This window comes from Labrus bergylta, chromosome 16, assembly GCF_963930695.1.
Source record: "Labrus bergylta chromosome 16, fLabBer1.1, whole genome shotgun sequence".
Taxonomy (NCBI): domain Eukaryota; kingdom Metazoa; phylum Chordata; class Actinopteri; order Labriformes; family Labridae; genus Labrus; species Labrus bergylta.
The window spans coordinates 10,694,306-10,709,819 of NC_089210.1; the positions used below are offsets into that span (position 1 = coordinate 10,694,306).

Here is a 15,514-nt window from a genome sequence, read left to right on the forward strand (position 1 = left end):
AAGAATGTGAGTGCTGTGGTAGAATAACATTAGCTCCATACAGATAAAGGAAAAGTCAATTATTGAAATAAGAATCAATAGTGATTTGAAATTTCAATCTTCACAGACTTCATCAAATGCTTTATTTGCACACAAAGGCTCCTACTTCTGTACAGATCTGTTTACTGGAGTTTCACCTGAACCTATATAGGTAAGCTGGAGTCCCGTATAGTTCCACACAACACTTGGAAGACAAAGTGATATTTGAATTACACATTCCAATAAAAAACAGAGACCCACCTGTCATTCACAGGTTTCTCTTCAGCCACTGCAGAGGAAAATGCCAGCACAGTGAAATCTAATATTGCTGAAAAATATTTGCAATGGCTCAATGATAAGTTTATTAATTCATGTCTTCATTTCTAAGTTATAACTTGCTGTGCCTATATTGGTCTCATTCCTGTGGCCCCTTAGTTACAGTGACAGTTCCCCCAGCAACTGGCATAAAACTCTATAAATACATCTCAAAGTGGCTAATACCAATCTCCAGCTCATTTTGAGTCACACTCAACTAATTCTTTCAGGTTTGAAAGTTTATTTTGATGACTTCATGACAGGCCATACAGAGTGAATGTGTTTTAATATGTGCAATGCATCCAGTCAATTGATGTCAAAATATGTAGGCTACACATGGTTTAGGGGAGACTTTAAAGTGAACACATTTAAAGTAATGTATCCTTCTTTTTATATGAAAAATATTGAAACAGCAGAAAATACTTTTTAAAATAGGAAAACAATAAAACACACTGCTTTATGAGAAAAGTTAGAATTACCATGTACTTCAGATGGAACAAATGTGAGTGTTACATTTGCATGTTATCGCTCTTGAAACTAATCTTGTTTAATTCTACTTCTTCACGTGAGCATAAATGGAATTTTGTAAGAGGATAGGCAGGAGCCTGTCTGTTTCGGACTTGTTGAGATTTCATGTATTTATTTATTCCTCTATTTAGTACATCAGCAGCGCGACACATTTACTGAAGCCATCTGACTTGCTCCCCCGGTAAGGAGTGGTGGTGTGGTCCACAGGGAACTCATCATCACTTTAAAACGCACCAGAGACTTGGCACAAAAGGAGCACTCGCAGGTGAGCACAGGCGCAAAGGGCTGTCTCTTATTTCACCGCAGGGAAACACGTTTTGCACATTGAGCCGAGTGGAAAAAGACTCACTTACAGTCAGGAAAACGTAGACTTTGAGTTGAAGAAACTTTCTTTTGGCTGCAACTGTTGCGACGCTGTTTGAGTGCAGCAGCAGTCTGGCAATGTTGTTGTGGTCAATACGCAGTGATACTGTGGGATTTTTCAATGTTTGCCTGTAGATTTGGACTTTAAAAAGCGCGTCTTTTCTTCCTTTTTCTTTTTTTTAACTCTTACTTCTTTCTGAACAGTCACATGACGCAAACTGTTGCTTGGAGTCCAGATTGTGTGGTGAGCCTGAGTGCCTGCCAAGCGGAGTCTCGTCTCGGTTAACTCATAACCCGCAAGGAAAGATGAACCTCTCTTTTTTCGACGTGACCCAGGGCGCGCTGTTTAACGGGAGTCAGACCCTGGCTGGGACACTGGCAACATACAACGGCTCCGACAACGTGGTGACTGGCGACGGTGGAGGTTCCCTGGTGCTGGCACAAGACGAGCGCAAACTCTTCGTCATGCGCGTGGTGCAAATCGCAGTGTTGTGCGTGCTATCACTCACAGTGGTGTTCGGGATATTTTTCCTCGGGTGCAACTTGATGATCAAATCGGAGAGCATGATCAACTTCTTGGTGAAGGAGCGGAGACCTTCCAAAGACGTGGAGACGGTCATGATCGGGCTCAGCTAGAGCAAGGAGCACATGTACTTCGAGGATCTGGTGCACGTTTCCTACAGCGGATCAAAATCTGCATCTGCATGTACTTCTCAAGAATGCTGTCTCTGAGTCCTGGTGAGGAGAGATATGCAAAAACATCACTGCTCCTTCCGAGTAAACGATTAAAATAAGGTAGTCCAGCGACACCTGTTTGTGCGTAAAATGTGTGCGTAAAACACGGGGAATGTTTACACGTGGAACGATCTGTTGAATCTATTCAGTGAATTCAATGTTGCCAACTTGAACAAAGTGACAAAATGTTTACAAGCCGTTACCTCATTTTTTTTCCCTTTCTTATCTTTGTTTGTACATTTGAAATGACTATCGGTGAATGTTTTTAAACCTGTGAAAAGCATGCTTTTGAATCCTTATAGTTCCGAGACTGCGAGTGTAATGTGTAGCATATGTAGCTGAAAAAAAGTATTTTTCTTGGTCTCCTTAAAAAACCAGTCTAAAGAAGTAAAATCTTCACGTTTTTCAACAAACACTTTCAAAGCTTTATGGAGTGATTCTGGTTCTGTTTGGCATGCTCGCTAAAAAAAAAAGAAAAATGTTATTTGTTATTTTGGACCCGTCTTTGCACTTTCGAAATCACTGATGCTGCATGAGATATTATGTACAGACAATTTTAAAAATTGCAGCATGCCATTAAAAGACTGAATGGCCACATTTAGATCTGTCATCTATTAATTCAATTATGTTTGTAATTTTAAATGTGTTAAAACTGGACGTTTCCTTGACACAAAGTCTCAGAATTATGTTTGTATGGATATTTCATTGTACCAATCTTTATTGAAGCACAAACTGGGAATTACTGTTGAATTTAGTATGTTTTTTTTAAATATAAATGTTGAGGAAATCACAGGAAATAATATGTAACTGAAAGTGACAGAAAAATGTCAACTGTTTGATATAATAGCACAATCACAGTTAACATTTCTGTACAGAGCTGTGTGTCATTTATGTCAGCTTCATAGAGAGAGGCTACTGGAAGCCTGGCTAAATTATCCATCTTGTAGACAACAGGGTGAGCTCATAATTGCTTCAGAGCATTTAATCTGATCTCTCGGAAGAGGTGACCAGCTGTAACCACAAAACATACTCACCTGGACTACTCTATTTCCCAGCAGCCCCCATTGCACGTTCAAAGTTTGACATCCAGCTATAGGTTCTTCTTTGTTGGTGCCATGGTGCCATGAATATCTCAATGCAGATTTGGGATTTCAAACCAAGAGGACATATAGGGACATCCATTACTCTCCCATCACCTTAATATCACACTGCACTCACATGTTTCCTTTCTAGAGAAAATGAAAAACACTCCAGACTATTTTTTATTTTAGACGGACAGAAATACTCAGAAAGTTTCACTTTTCATGTCTGGTATTAGGCTTCCACTGCTCCAAATTCTGGTCCAATTTCACTGCAATCTTCTCCATTTCTATCTGCACCCTGTTCTCCGTCTCTCTCCTGTGTCCCACTCAGAAGCAACCACTGTTCTCATTATTATTTCAGTACTTGTTAGGAGAGCTGGGTTGGATGAATCCTTACAAAGACAACCATGCATCCACACATGCACCATTCATCATGCACACATTGGACACTGATGTGACAAAAAACAAAAAAACAAAAACAAATTCTGAGCTCAACCAAAAGAAAATCAAGATGAATAAATACAACCTCTTCAATCTTTACCAGCTTAGAACAACTCTAGAAACGATTTGAAACTATTTGAGAAAATCAACACATCTATAAAAGTTGTTGTTAGTTGACTTAAAGAAATAACAGCTCTCTCTTTTTTAAAGTTCAACTTTAATCTTTTTATGTCTTTATTTAGAGACAGGACAGTGTTTAGACTCAGAAATCCGGGAGAGAGAGAGAATTAGAGAGAGAGAGTGCGGAATGACAAGCTGGACTCCCCTCGTTTGGGGGAACACAGCCTCTGTACATGGGGCGCACGCACTAACCATTGCTGGTGCCCCTGTCTCTCCTTTTTAAGTAACTTGCAAATTACTTGAGTAGCTAACTGCTAATAGCAAATGCTACTACTCAACACATCTACTGTATATTTACTTAAAGGAGCAATATGAAACTCTGACACCTAGCGTTTAAAATGGGTAGGGCAGTCTAAATTATAAACAATTGCGAGACCTTGTTCTAACATATCTCCACAAAGCTTGGAGCTTATTAGAAAAATGCAAAGGCCAATCAGGTATATGGTATATGTAGGGGTGGGAGTAGCTCAGTCTGGAATCGAAGGGTCACAGGTTCAAGTCCCGGTGCTGACCAAATCTGGAAGTTGGTCTGGTAGCTGGAGAGGTGCCAGGGCACTTCCCGAGCACTGTCGAGGTGCCCTTGAGTGAGGCACCAAACCCCCAACTGCTCTGGTGCGCTCTCTGCTTAGCAGCTTGTAGCAGCCCCACTCTGACATCTCTCGACCGATCCATGTCCACAGTGCATGCGTATGATTCAGGCCTGTGTGTGTGAGAAACATGTCCTTTCAAATAACAGAGTGTAAACCCAAATTTCCCTAAAAAAAAAAAAAAAAGAAGAACCAGTTCGCTTGCCCACTTCCATTGCTCCAACACCTTTTGGTCTACCGTTTGCCTGGCAAAGCGATAGGCATCCAAAACGGCAGAGTGGGGTGCCTTATAACTCTCTTTGGTCAAAACAAATACAGACCATTTCAGACTGGAATTGTAACGTAGGAGGACTTACTGCTGCTGCGTTATTGACCGAGAAGCCAGCACTTCAGAGCATGTTTCCTTAATGTCCGATGTTATATTTATTTTATGTTATGATTTATTCAGTAGATAGCTTACATATTGCTCTTAAATTAATCTTGCATACTGTGGCACAAATAACATTCAGGACAGTGCAGAACATAATTAAACAAAAAATATTACAACCTGCTGCCAATAAGGCCTTTTTCATGAAATCATTGAGCTTTTTAAGATGCATTATTTCTATCTGGTTATTTAGTTTAAAATGAATCATTTTCAAACACAGAATTCTCCTTAAATGACTCACCAGCTGGCATTAAGTTTTTATTTTCTCACTTTTGGAGGCACAACAAGTCGCCCACTGAGCATATGCTAAAGAGTTAGCATGGAGCACCACCACTTTAATGATCCGCATGATTCATTTAGCCAAGAGGAAATGTGCTTTTATGTCTCTACAAGTTGGAGTGCTTGACATGGAGCCATTGTTATGAGGAGACTGCAGCAGCACAGATTGAGCTAAGAGCACTTCACAAAGAGGATATTAATGAGCTAATGTTGCAGTAGGAGTGCTAGCACAACACGTTAGCATGTTAACCCTTAACCCCAATCAGCACGTGTGAAGTTGTGCAGATTTGGTGTGTTTCCCAGCTCACTCTCCTTACAGCTACCGTACATTTGCTTGTCAGGAAGCATCGCCACCACTGACCTTTTACAACACAGACCTCATAGAAAATAATGAACAGCGCACTGGCCATAAAATCCTGACAGAAATAATGGTGATTAAACCAACATAGCACTCAAGATAGCTCTGCCTGGAATCTCAGCTGTCAGGTAAATACCTAATATAACACAGTGATGGTGTCTTGTAATCTTTCATTTTTCACCTGAAAATATTTCACACAATTCAGAATTATTATTGTATGCGACACTGTAGAAAAAAAAATATTTTTAATTCCCTCCATGTTTTTGATTAGAGGGCAAGATACACAAAAGATCGGTCTTCTCTGCTGACGCAGGTCCCACAAGGATGAAGTGGTCTTTCTCTGTCCCATTCAATCTGTTTCTAATGGGATGTGTTGTATTCAAAGGTGAAGGCAATAACAATACATGCAGTGAAGTAGAGGAATGGAAACGCCATCTAATATCTCACACAGGATGTGAACACTCATTTCTTTCTCTGCCTTCTGTCAGCAAACACACGTATGGATACAGCCACAAACACAGCCAATAGAAAGATGTCTGACTTGGATGTTATTTTAAAGGGTATCACAGACGCCCCCCACCTCATTTTCAAATCATACCGGATTCTTTGTTCTTTACTTCTCTCAAATACAGCTCATTTAACTTGTTTCATTTATGTCGCAACTTGCTTTTTTTCAAGCACATGAAGCTGCACTTTTGAATGAAAGGTGCTAGAAAATAAAAATAATAATCATTATTATTATTATTGTTAAACTAAATGTTGTCTACAATACATTACCAGGAAAAAAAAAAGTTGAATATCCGAGTCAGTCGATACACTGTGACATGTATGCTTGTCCTCTGCACACATATTTTTGGATACCATTATCACTTAGCCTCATGTTGTGTTGTTTAAAGTTAGGGTGCAATCCAAGCAAAGGAGCAGTCTAGAAATCCAAGGTGTAATAGCCTGCAGTTCTTACCCTTAATACCCTTCAATACCCTTAATGTTTTTCACGTATTGTGAGAACCCTAACTTGCTAGATCCAATTTGCATCCAAACAGCTGAAAACATTCAGAAAACATACCGGCCTCTATGTACACATGCAGACAGAACAGACAAAAACAATACACACACATTTCCTCCACATTTCCTCCACATCATTTCAAGGAATTCGTGCCATATTCAGCTCAAATGGAATCGATTGTCCTCGCATTCAAACTCATGAAATTTTAAATAAATCCATTATGTGCTGGCAAATGACAAACAAACAGCAAAAGTGCCTCAATCTTTCCGTTACCCACAACACAATTATCTTAATAGTTGCCGATTATGCATTCACAAGTATACACATACACATACACACACACACACACACACACACACACACACACACACACACATGCATACACACATTAACACTTAACTCAATTAACACATTGAGAAGCATCTACAGAATGATACACCCACATCATTTCACACTCACAATGTATTTTTCTATGCTGCACATATTCTCATCATTAATGCGAGCAGCATTTGCCAATGGGACTGGTTTAACAACAACATTGTGCTGTCAGCTACCCTGAGGCATTCTTTACTTTTTGGGTGGTTTGATGGTTCACTGTTCTTTTCTGTTGTTGTTTCTTCCTGATCTTTGCCAGAGAGCGTCAGCGTGATGTCATTCCAGCAGCTCTGCCTCTTATTCTCCTGAGGCTTTCTATCCATCTAAAAATCGATTTCTCAGACACTATGAACTGGCAATGGGGTTGAATTCTTAAAAACATGTGCTTTGATGTAACGCTTGTTACAATGATCAAGAATACACATAAAAGGGGCGCTGGTGGCGCAGTGGCGCAGTGGTCAGTGCGTGCGCCCCATGTATGGAGGCTGTCGTCTCAAGCGGGCGGCCCAGGTTCACATCCCATCTCTGTGGCTTCTTTCCCGCATGTCATTCCCCACTCTCTCTCCCTGATTTCCGACTCTATCCACTGTCCTTTCTCTCCATTAAAGGCACAAAAAGCCCAAAAATAAATCTTAAAAAAAAAAAAAAAAAGAATACACATAAAAACAAGATGATAACACCCAAAGGTTTGCTTCACAAATAAAATGAGTCAAAGTGTTTCTTGAGTACATGAAAGGAAAATGAATTTTCCGCTCCTGTATAAGGAAGGACAAAGCTTTATAGTCAAAATAATGAATTATCCTTCTTCTTTTGCACTTCTCAAAGTATGGATGAGGACACTTTTGTCATTCATGTGTCTTTTAAAAGAACAAAGTAATTACAAGGACAAACTTAAAGAGTTTTTTTTTTTTAAATGTTTAAAAGGAGGGACTCTTCAATCCATTTTGTACGAATCATTACAAATACTATATAAATGTTTTTGTATTCACAGGTTTAGTTTTCACGTGTTATTTTGTGTAAAGAGCTTAATCACATTCAGAAGGAACAGATGTCTGCAAACCAGACCAGTGTGGTGTCATCTCTAGCAGCACAGGTGGCTACACAATCCCATTCAGCACTGCAGCTTTTACGCGCTGAAAGAAAAGTCAGAACAGGTACATCATTGTGCGTGCCTCAGTGTTATGGAGAGTGACACGCGCTTTTCCCTGTGCCCACACTTTCATCGAGGAAATCATATACTGCTGTAAATTCAATTGTCTAATGAGCCTCCAGCCCGTAGGAAAGTTTTAGATGGAGCATAATAGGACAAAGGCTCATCGTCAGTGGAGGCCTTCAGTGAGGTGAAATCTAATTCCCATGAGGTATGGCAAGTCATATGTCGCATTGAACCATCTCTCATCTTGTTTTTTTTTTTTTTTTTTGCATTTAACCAAGGATCATGTCCAGGTCAATTCTGCATCTGGATACACACACACACACACACACATGAAGTGATGAAGTGAGAGCATGAGGACGGCTCGGCACTGTGGATGTCACACATCAAAAATGGCGAGGGGAGCGAGGCACAGGTTGTGTCTGATTAAGTCAGCATTCAGAGAGGAGCACTGGGGAGAAGGAGGTGCGACACAATGACACCAGCTTGGCTGTTTTAGATGGAGACGATCACCATGGGACTAATCAAGCCTACAATAAACAAAAAACACACATCCACACAATGGGGGGGCTTTTCTGTCCAATGCAAATTGCATTTATATGCTTTTCTTTAATGACCACTTATTCTCAAGGGGATGCTGCGCGTCTAAGCCCATTGATTTCCACTGAAAATCACTTGTATTGACCATAATCTGGTGCACAGTTCTGTAGCATCATTATAAACTCTTTCCATCAACTACCACACACCTCCTCTTGCCACTTAAAATGTAAACGGCTGAATGCCAGATAATTGGTGTCCGTGGCTAACTAGTTTATATTAATAAACTCTTAGTGTGCATGGAGATGTGTTAATTGGCCTGAGTTGGTGGTAGGCACAATACAAAGCTTGCCCACACCCGGGGGAGGAAGTAGTTTCGGCGGGGAGCATCTGTCAGTCAGCCCACCTCCTTGGGGAGAAGAGAAAAAGAAGCAAGCGAGAGGAGATATTTTCAAAGCCTTATCTCACATTGTGTTTCTGGCTCTCTTTCTCATCCCCGCGTGCCAGACAGTGCCAGCAGAAGAGAGAATAACATCCACTCTCTCCGCCCTGTTCTTCACTCTACTTTGGCTGTGTCATGTCAATCTTGTGCTCTCCTTGTCCTTAGATATCATCTCTTTCATCTCGCCTCTTTTCTCTTTGAGCATTACTGAAGATTGAAACTGCAAAGGGGGCACACTTCAGCTTTCCTAAAGGGGTTGAGGTGACATTAGATGGCCCCATGATGAGAAAGCACTAAGCCTTTCTTACTGTGGAGCTGCTCATAATAGAGATTTACTTAACACCTGCCGCACAGATCCATCAGAAAGAATTACAACATGACCTAAAACTAACAAACCCCAAAAATACTCTGGACTGCAACAGTGAGTACTTTTCCCCCCAAACTTTGCCAATCTATTGTTGAGGCTGTGTATGTATCAGTGACAGACAGCCTAAGGAAGAGGACAACATTAAACCCTAAAAAAAACTGAGCGCTCTCTTCGCTGACATTATCTAAACAAACCTTAGCGCGTCATGCACATACACACACACCCACACGTGATTGTGAACGCACACATACACACACACACACACTGCAATCTCCACATAAGGGCTGCAGGGTGGTGTTGCCATAGGAACGGGGAAGGGTAATGGCCATGTTCTCCAGCTTATGCTGCAAAGGGTGAGGGGCAAAAGAGGGGTGTGTGTTTGAAGGGTTGGGGTGGCACGAAATTGAGTCACCCTCATGACTAAATGATAAATGCCTTAATTTCAAATGCCTTAATTTCAAATCTTACTGTCTCATCCAACAAACATTAGTGCAAACAACAGAAAAAAAAACAACATCCAAAGATGTGCAAGTTCCAGCCAACAGTGATGCCGTTTGCGTACAGCCATACGCAAGCTAATGTGGCTAATGCTGTTAGCTGTGACGCAGTGAGAACTCCCGGGCATCTCCATGCACGGCCTTCTCTCTCGAACCCAGAGGTATGAATAAATTATACCTAATGCAATGGGCTATCCCTTTAACCATCACTGATGACCGTGTGTGTGTGTGTGTGTGTGTGTGTGTGAGTGTGATTAAATATTACTGAGAAGTGCAAATGATTTAATCATCCTTCAACAGCAGAGTTCCTATAGAGAGCTGTTTAAAAGTCAGAAAGCTCCAGGGTCTCATTCATATTTGACATAAGTCATAATATATGGTTCCTGAAATGTTCTAATAATACCCTGTATGGTTGCGATCAGTGACATAAGTCAGAAGTTACCTAAAGCAACTGTTGGAGGTACTTGCAAATTACTTGAGTATTTTAATTTTTTTTTTCATATTTTATGATCCTAATTCATTGCATATCAGAGCAAAAGGTTGGGCATTACATATATTTGGTAGCTAGTCAGTAAATTACTGTTTAGATTAGGATTTATTTAATAAACTTAACATGGGACTAAATGCAAAAATATGACACGTTGATATAATTTATCCACAAGAAGGATTTTTTAAAGGTCACATACTATGCAAAACACACTTGACAGTTTTTCTAACACTAGTATGTGTCTCTACTCTGTCTCAAAATCCCCCAATTATGAGAAAATGATGTCCTTTCTGTCTTTTGTCTGCTCCACTTTTCAGAAAATGTGTGCTCACACAGGCCATTTGGAGATTTTGTCTTCATGACATCACAAAGGGCACTAACCCCTCCCCCAGGTTGGTGACACTCCCAAGCTAGCTGTTTAATCTGTTCGCCGAGTTTGCCTTCTCACTGTTAACACTAGGGCATGGTGCAAGAAAGGCCTAGCTACCCAAGCCTTTCCAGAAAGGGGTGTGGTCAAACACAGCTCATTTGCATTTAGAGCTACAGACACAGAAACAGCTTGTTCTGAGCAGGTCTGAAATAGAGGGGTTTATAGGCATGATCAAATACAGGATCAGAGTGGATTTAGAACAAGGAACTTCACTGATGTTTTGGGGAGCTCTGAGACTTCAAAGACCAGACCTTAAACTGGTTGAAAAGCTGTTTAATATACAACCTTTAAGTGGTTATTAACTCACTCCTCAACCAATTCTTCACCTCCATCCAAAAATAATGTTAACCAAACACTATGAGTAACCTGTGTTACTTGTCATGCAGTATTCTTTAGAGTTTGACTGCTTCTTTTATGTAAGAAATAGATGTGAACTATTCTTCCATTACTCTAACATGGCAGCAAAATAAAAAATAAAAATTGTGGTAAATGCATAAAACTCACTTTAACATTGTCTTCTTTTAGACATTTGATGAGACAGAACTCTTGAATGAGACTCAAGTATTACACTTTAAGTGTTTAAACGCAGTTTTATAAAAATCTACAAATTGATGCATGATAAGATTCCAGCCAAGGATGATAAAAGATTATATCGAAGAATTTCCCACCCTCACTTTCTTTTGTCGAAGTTGTCGAGCAATAATTCTATCTAAATACGTCTTACACATATGCACGAGATCTGGACCACAAGTCTCATGATATATTTTTTAACGGTTCTTCTCTCTCTTTTCTTTTTCTTGTTTGTACAAAGAACAATCTGTTCTTTGGAGTGGACGTCAGGTGCGTGGGCTGCACTGGGAAACAGGATGAGAATAAGCTTTCGGCCTCTCTGCCAATTAAACTTAGTTTGTTAGTTTCTTCATCTCTCACAAAGTTGATCATCACCTGATGCTGTGGTTCTTCCGACCTCCCTTCTCCTCCTCCTCCTCCTTCACCGCTTGAAGCCTTCCTTTGTGGGGGGGGGTGGGTTAAAAATAGAGACGATCCACCCAGATTACAGCATTTTAATTACAGAGCTGTGGTGGAATGGGGGAGTAGAGGCCCCTCCACTGACAGGGAGAGAGCAGGGTCGGGGAGGGAGGGAGAGTTGGAAGGCAGCATGGTTAGTACAGTGAATATAAACCGTGGGCTAATTAGTGTGGTCTGCCATAGTGCTGTTCAAGCTGTAGCCATCTATTATACATGCATTGTTGGCTGTGTCGCATACTGAGCACTCAATAAACGCACACCTGTGGCCACATCACAGTTATTTTAAATATTAATACAGGAGAACCAACGGGGGGTGACTGGGGGCAAAAACTGAGTCACAGTCAGTTCCTTCAACCAGGAAATCACTAGAAGAAGAACTACAATCCAGCGTTTGTTCACTTGTCTTCTCCGCCAATCCATCTTTTCATCTAAATAATTCCATAGTGATTACTAGAAGTACAAACCATTTGTAACACTATTAGATAAATGACTGTGGCTGCTAAATGTAAAAAGTGTGTAAAAAGTGTTGATGATTTAGATGTTCAAGATTTTTTTCTCATCTCATCTCATCTGAATAATATCCTGGTTGTCATTAACATGCTTTCTATGTTCACCGTAGTATTATATGACTATTACATCACTACCATAACCACGCAGTGTAAACATTGAACGTCTGTATTTGGGGATCAGAAATGTTACTGAACATTCGTGTATGGTGCATGTATAAATGCATGAATTGACACGGTAGTGCTACTTATTTATGAAAAATGAATGATGTATTTTATGATCCTTTCTCACATGTTGAATCAAACTCAAGCAGCTCATTCTTAACTTGTTTTGACAATCTTCTCAGAGAATAAAGTTTCATCTACTACGGACAAATTGTTTTAAAGTTTTTTAACAGTCTGTCATTACTTAAAGACTGTTCAGTTTTCTATATAGACCTACAGCCCAACAATTCATCTCAAATCCTTAATGCACTCATCACATGCAACCAGAAGACGTATTATAAGACAAACTTTTCTCAGAATGAACTATTGTCCCCAAACACTGACGACAACTGTCTCCCAACAGTGACTTCATTCCCACCACAACCCAAGGGCCTAAAAACACAAGCAAAAGTTAGCATTACAATAAGTGATTTCTAACTGCAGCGTTTGAAAAATCACACATGCATCACTTTTACTGAAAATATATATATACATTATATATTTTGCCAGGTTACAGAGTAAATCTTAGTGCATAAAAAAATGCAACTTTAGTAATTGCTGTTTTGCAATATGAACTTATACTTATTGACTTTACAAACTACAGGATGGCAACAGAAATAGAAATACAATGGTGCTCGTTTACCCTGTCTTCTGCATTTAGACACAAGTTCTCAACCCAATAACCCTTCATGTCCTTTTAATGATACACCCATAAATGTTCAGCATTCATTGCTTCAAAGCAAACTCAAATTATCCACCTCCATGAAAGAATTCATTCACCTTAATGGACAATCCTCACGTGTCAAAAGTCTTTAAAGGGATTAACAGTGATATTTAAACGTGAGTAAAAAAGATGTGTCAGTCAGAGAGAAGAAAACATTTTTGAAAGACGTGGTTCCTGAAGGAGCACAGCAGAGGTCGAGGTGGACTGTCAATCACTCTTAACTGCTTTGACTGATTTGATTTTATGTCAAAGCAATGAAGAGTGATTGACAGTTAAGACGCACTCAACTTCTGCCGTGCTGACCGTGGGAAGAATTGTGAAAAAGAGACGTCCGTTTTGAGGAATGACCGACTTTGAAATAAAAAAAATAAAAAAAGCAATATCAAGAACGCCTACCCAGGATTTAATTGGATAGAACTTTTTAGGTAATTTTAACTTTGACATTTAGCAGTTATTGTCTTTCTTTTTTCATTTGCTCTGTGTCATAAAAACCTAATTACATCGACTGTGACTCACGGTTGTAACAGTAGAACTAAAAAAGTACAGAGTGGGTGGATACTTTTACAAGCAATAGTTTCAGGGCTTTGAGTTACCAGCTGCTCTGCGTTTGGCTTCTGGGGAATATGTTTGTGTGTATTTTCTTTGTTGTGTGGGTATGTGCGTGTGCCTATGCATACATAAACTGTTGCTTGTATTTTGGCTCCTTGGCAACCTGCTACTGTGTGCCCCTGCAATTGCACAGATACATATTGAGTGTCTTGTAAATAACATCACTTGTATCTCTCACATATGGCATAAACGGAATAAATGTATCTACGTTAGACCACATGCTCCACAAGCTTCTCAGATGTTTTTATGCTCTGGTGATTAGGCTTTAGGCTTGATCTCTTCATCATAGCAACAATTAGCCTACGCTTCCTGTGTAGCTCAAATGCACTGATCCTGAGCTGTAGGTCGGGATGTGATCATTTCTAGTATTACAAGGATTGATGATTTTAATATTATGTGCATAAAGGGGAATAAATGGCATCTTTTTTTTCCTTCTGTGTGGAGATTCACTTCTTACAAATGTACTGCATTTTTTTTAAGCCGCTGTGCCTCCAGGCAGAGAGCCTCATTATAGTCCCATCTTTCTCCTCCCCAGGTTCCTCAGCAGCCCACCACTATGCCTCAGCAGCTCCCAGGGAAACATCATGTCTCCTGGCTCCGCTCCTTCCATTAGGGCCTGGTGGTCACGTCAAGGAAGGTATGGCAGGCTGTCACCACACACAAACTAAATCTCAGGATCCCACTCTCGCAGCTCTTTTTCGCCCGTCTGTCACATAACCAGCCTGCTTGCAAGCACTCAGATTTATTATTTATGGTCTACTCTTGAGCTTGGACAATGCATAAAATAAGACGGCATGAGTTTGTGTGTGAGTGTGCGCCCTTAAAATCCATGTGCAAGTGCTGAAGCAGGTCTTAGTCAGCTCGTTTTACGACTTCTTAAAGTATCATTCAATTATAAAAAAAAAAATAAGGTTGTGTCAGCAAGATTTAGCTCAAGATGATGAAACAGTCTTCCAGCAAGCTCTATGTGTGACAACCTACTGTGTTTACACAGATTTAAAAAAACGATCAACTAAAAATACATTTGATTTATAAAGTTAGAACAAATCTAAAAGTGCTACAAATATAGAAACAGGACCACAATTAAGAAAGTTTGTTTAATGTCCCAACACAACAACATGAGGAGGGTGATTGTTTTTAGGCTATCTTTTGACCTCATATGGCCGCTAATGCTAAGTCATCATAGCTGATGTATATGGCTGATTTATTTGCTCACTAGAATGTTAACAACACTGTTTTCGATGGATGGGATTCTTTTTGTGGCGGTAGAGAGAGTTGTTTTGACTATAAGAGCTGAGGGAGATGAGGAAATTAGGAGACGGTCTGCTAGCCCGCATACATCTCCTCTGGGACGCAAACAGTTGTTAACTGAAACGATCTGAGGAACTTAATACAAATGGTCTGCTCCTCACAGCAGCCTCCTCTGCAGAGGAAAGGGAACAACTAATCTGACTCCAAGGATGCCACTGACATATCAACGCATGAAAAACACTTCACAAGCTAAGAAGCCTACGGCGATGGCCGACTCGATTGCCAACAAAGAAGTGCTAACATGTAAATAAATGGCATTATTTCACTCACTGAACAAGCTGGAGCACATATTTCTTTGACTGAATAGCTAAGCACACAGCAAGCCGTGTTAACTGTCTGATGTTGAAAAAAATCTCAGAAAGGGAACAAACAAAAAATACATACAGCCTTCAGGTTAGGCCAGTTCATCTCAACCCTGCATCATGTTAAAATATCATGAAGAGTGTCAAGCATCTGCGCAAACAAACAATCAGCGCTCCCTTATGTGATCAGCGTTCATCTTGTAACGTATCTGGTTGACAGAT

The 15,514-nt window shown here is 40.1% G+C and overlaps 1 protein-coding gene across 1 annotated transcript; it reads left to right on the plus strand.

The window, feature by feature from the left end:
• The first annotated feature begins 1,038 nt into the window (after nucleotides 1-1,038).
• Nucleotides 1,039-2,556, plus strand: rprml (reprimo-like). The gene has a single exon (XM_065964260.1). The coding sequence runs from the start codon at nucleotides 1,531-1,533 to the stop codon at nucleotides 1,858-1,860; it is 330 nt and encodes a 109-aa protein (XP_065820332.1). The 5' UTR covers nucleotides 1,039-1,530; the 3' UTR covers nucleotides 1,861-2,556.
• The last annotated feature ends 12,958 nt before the right edge of the window (nucleotides 2,557-15,514 follow it).

Excerpts from the sequence above, each read along its gene's own strand:
- rprml (XM_065964260.1), top strand. The coding sequence starts at position 1,531 with ATGAACCTCTCTTTTTTCGACGTGACCCAGGGCGCGCTGTTTAACGGG.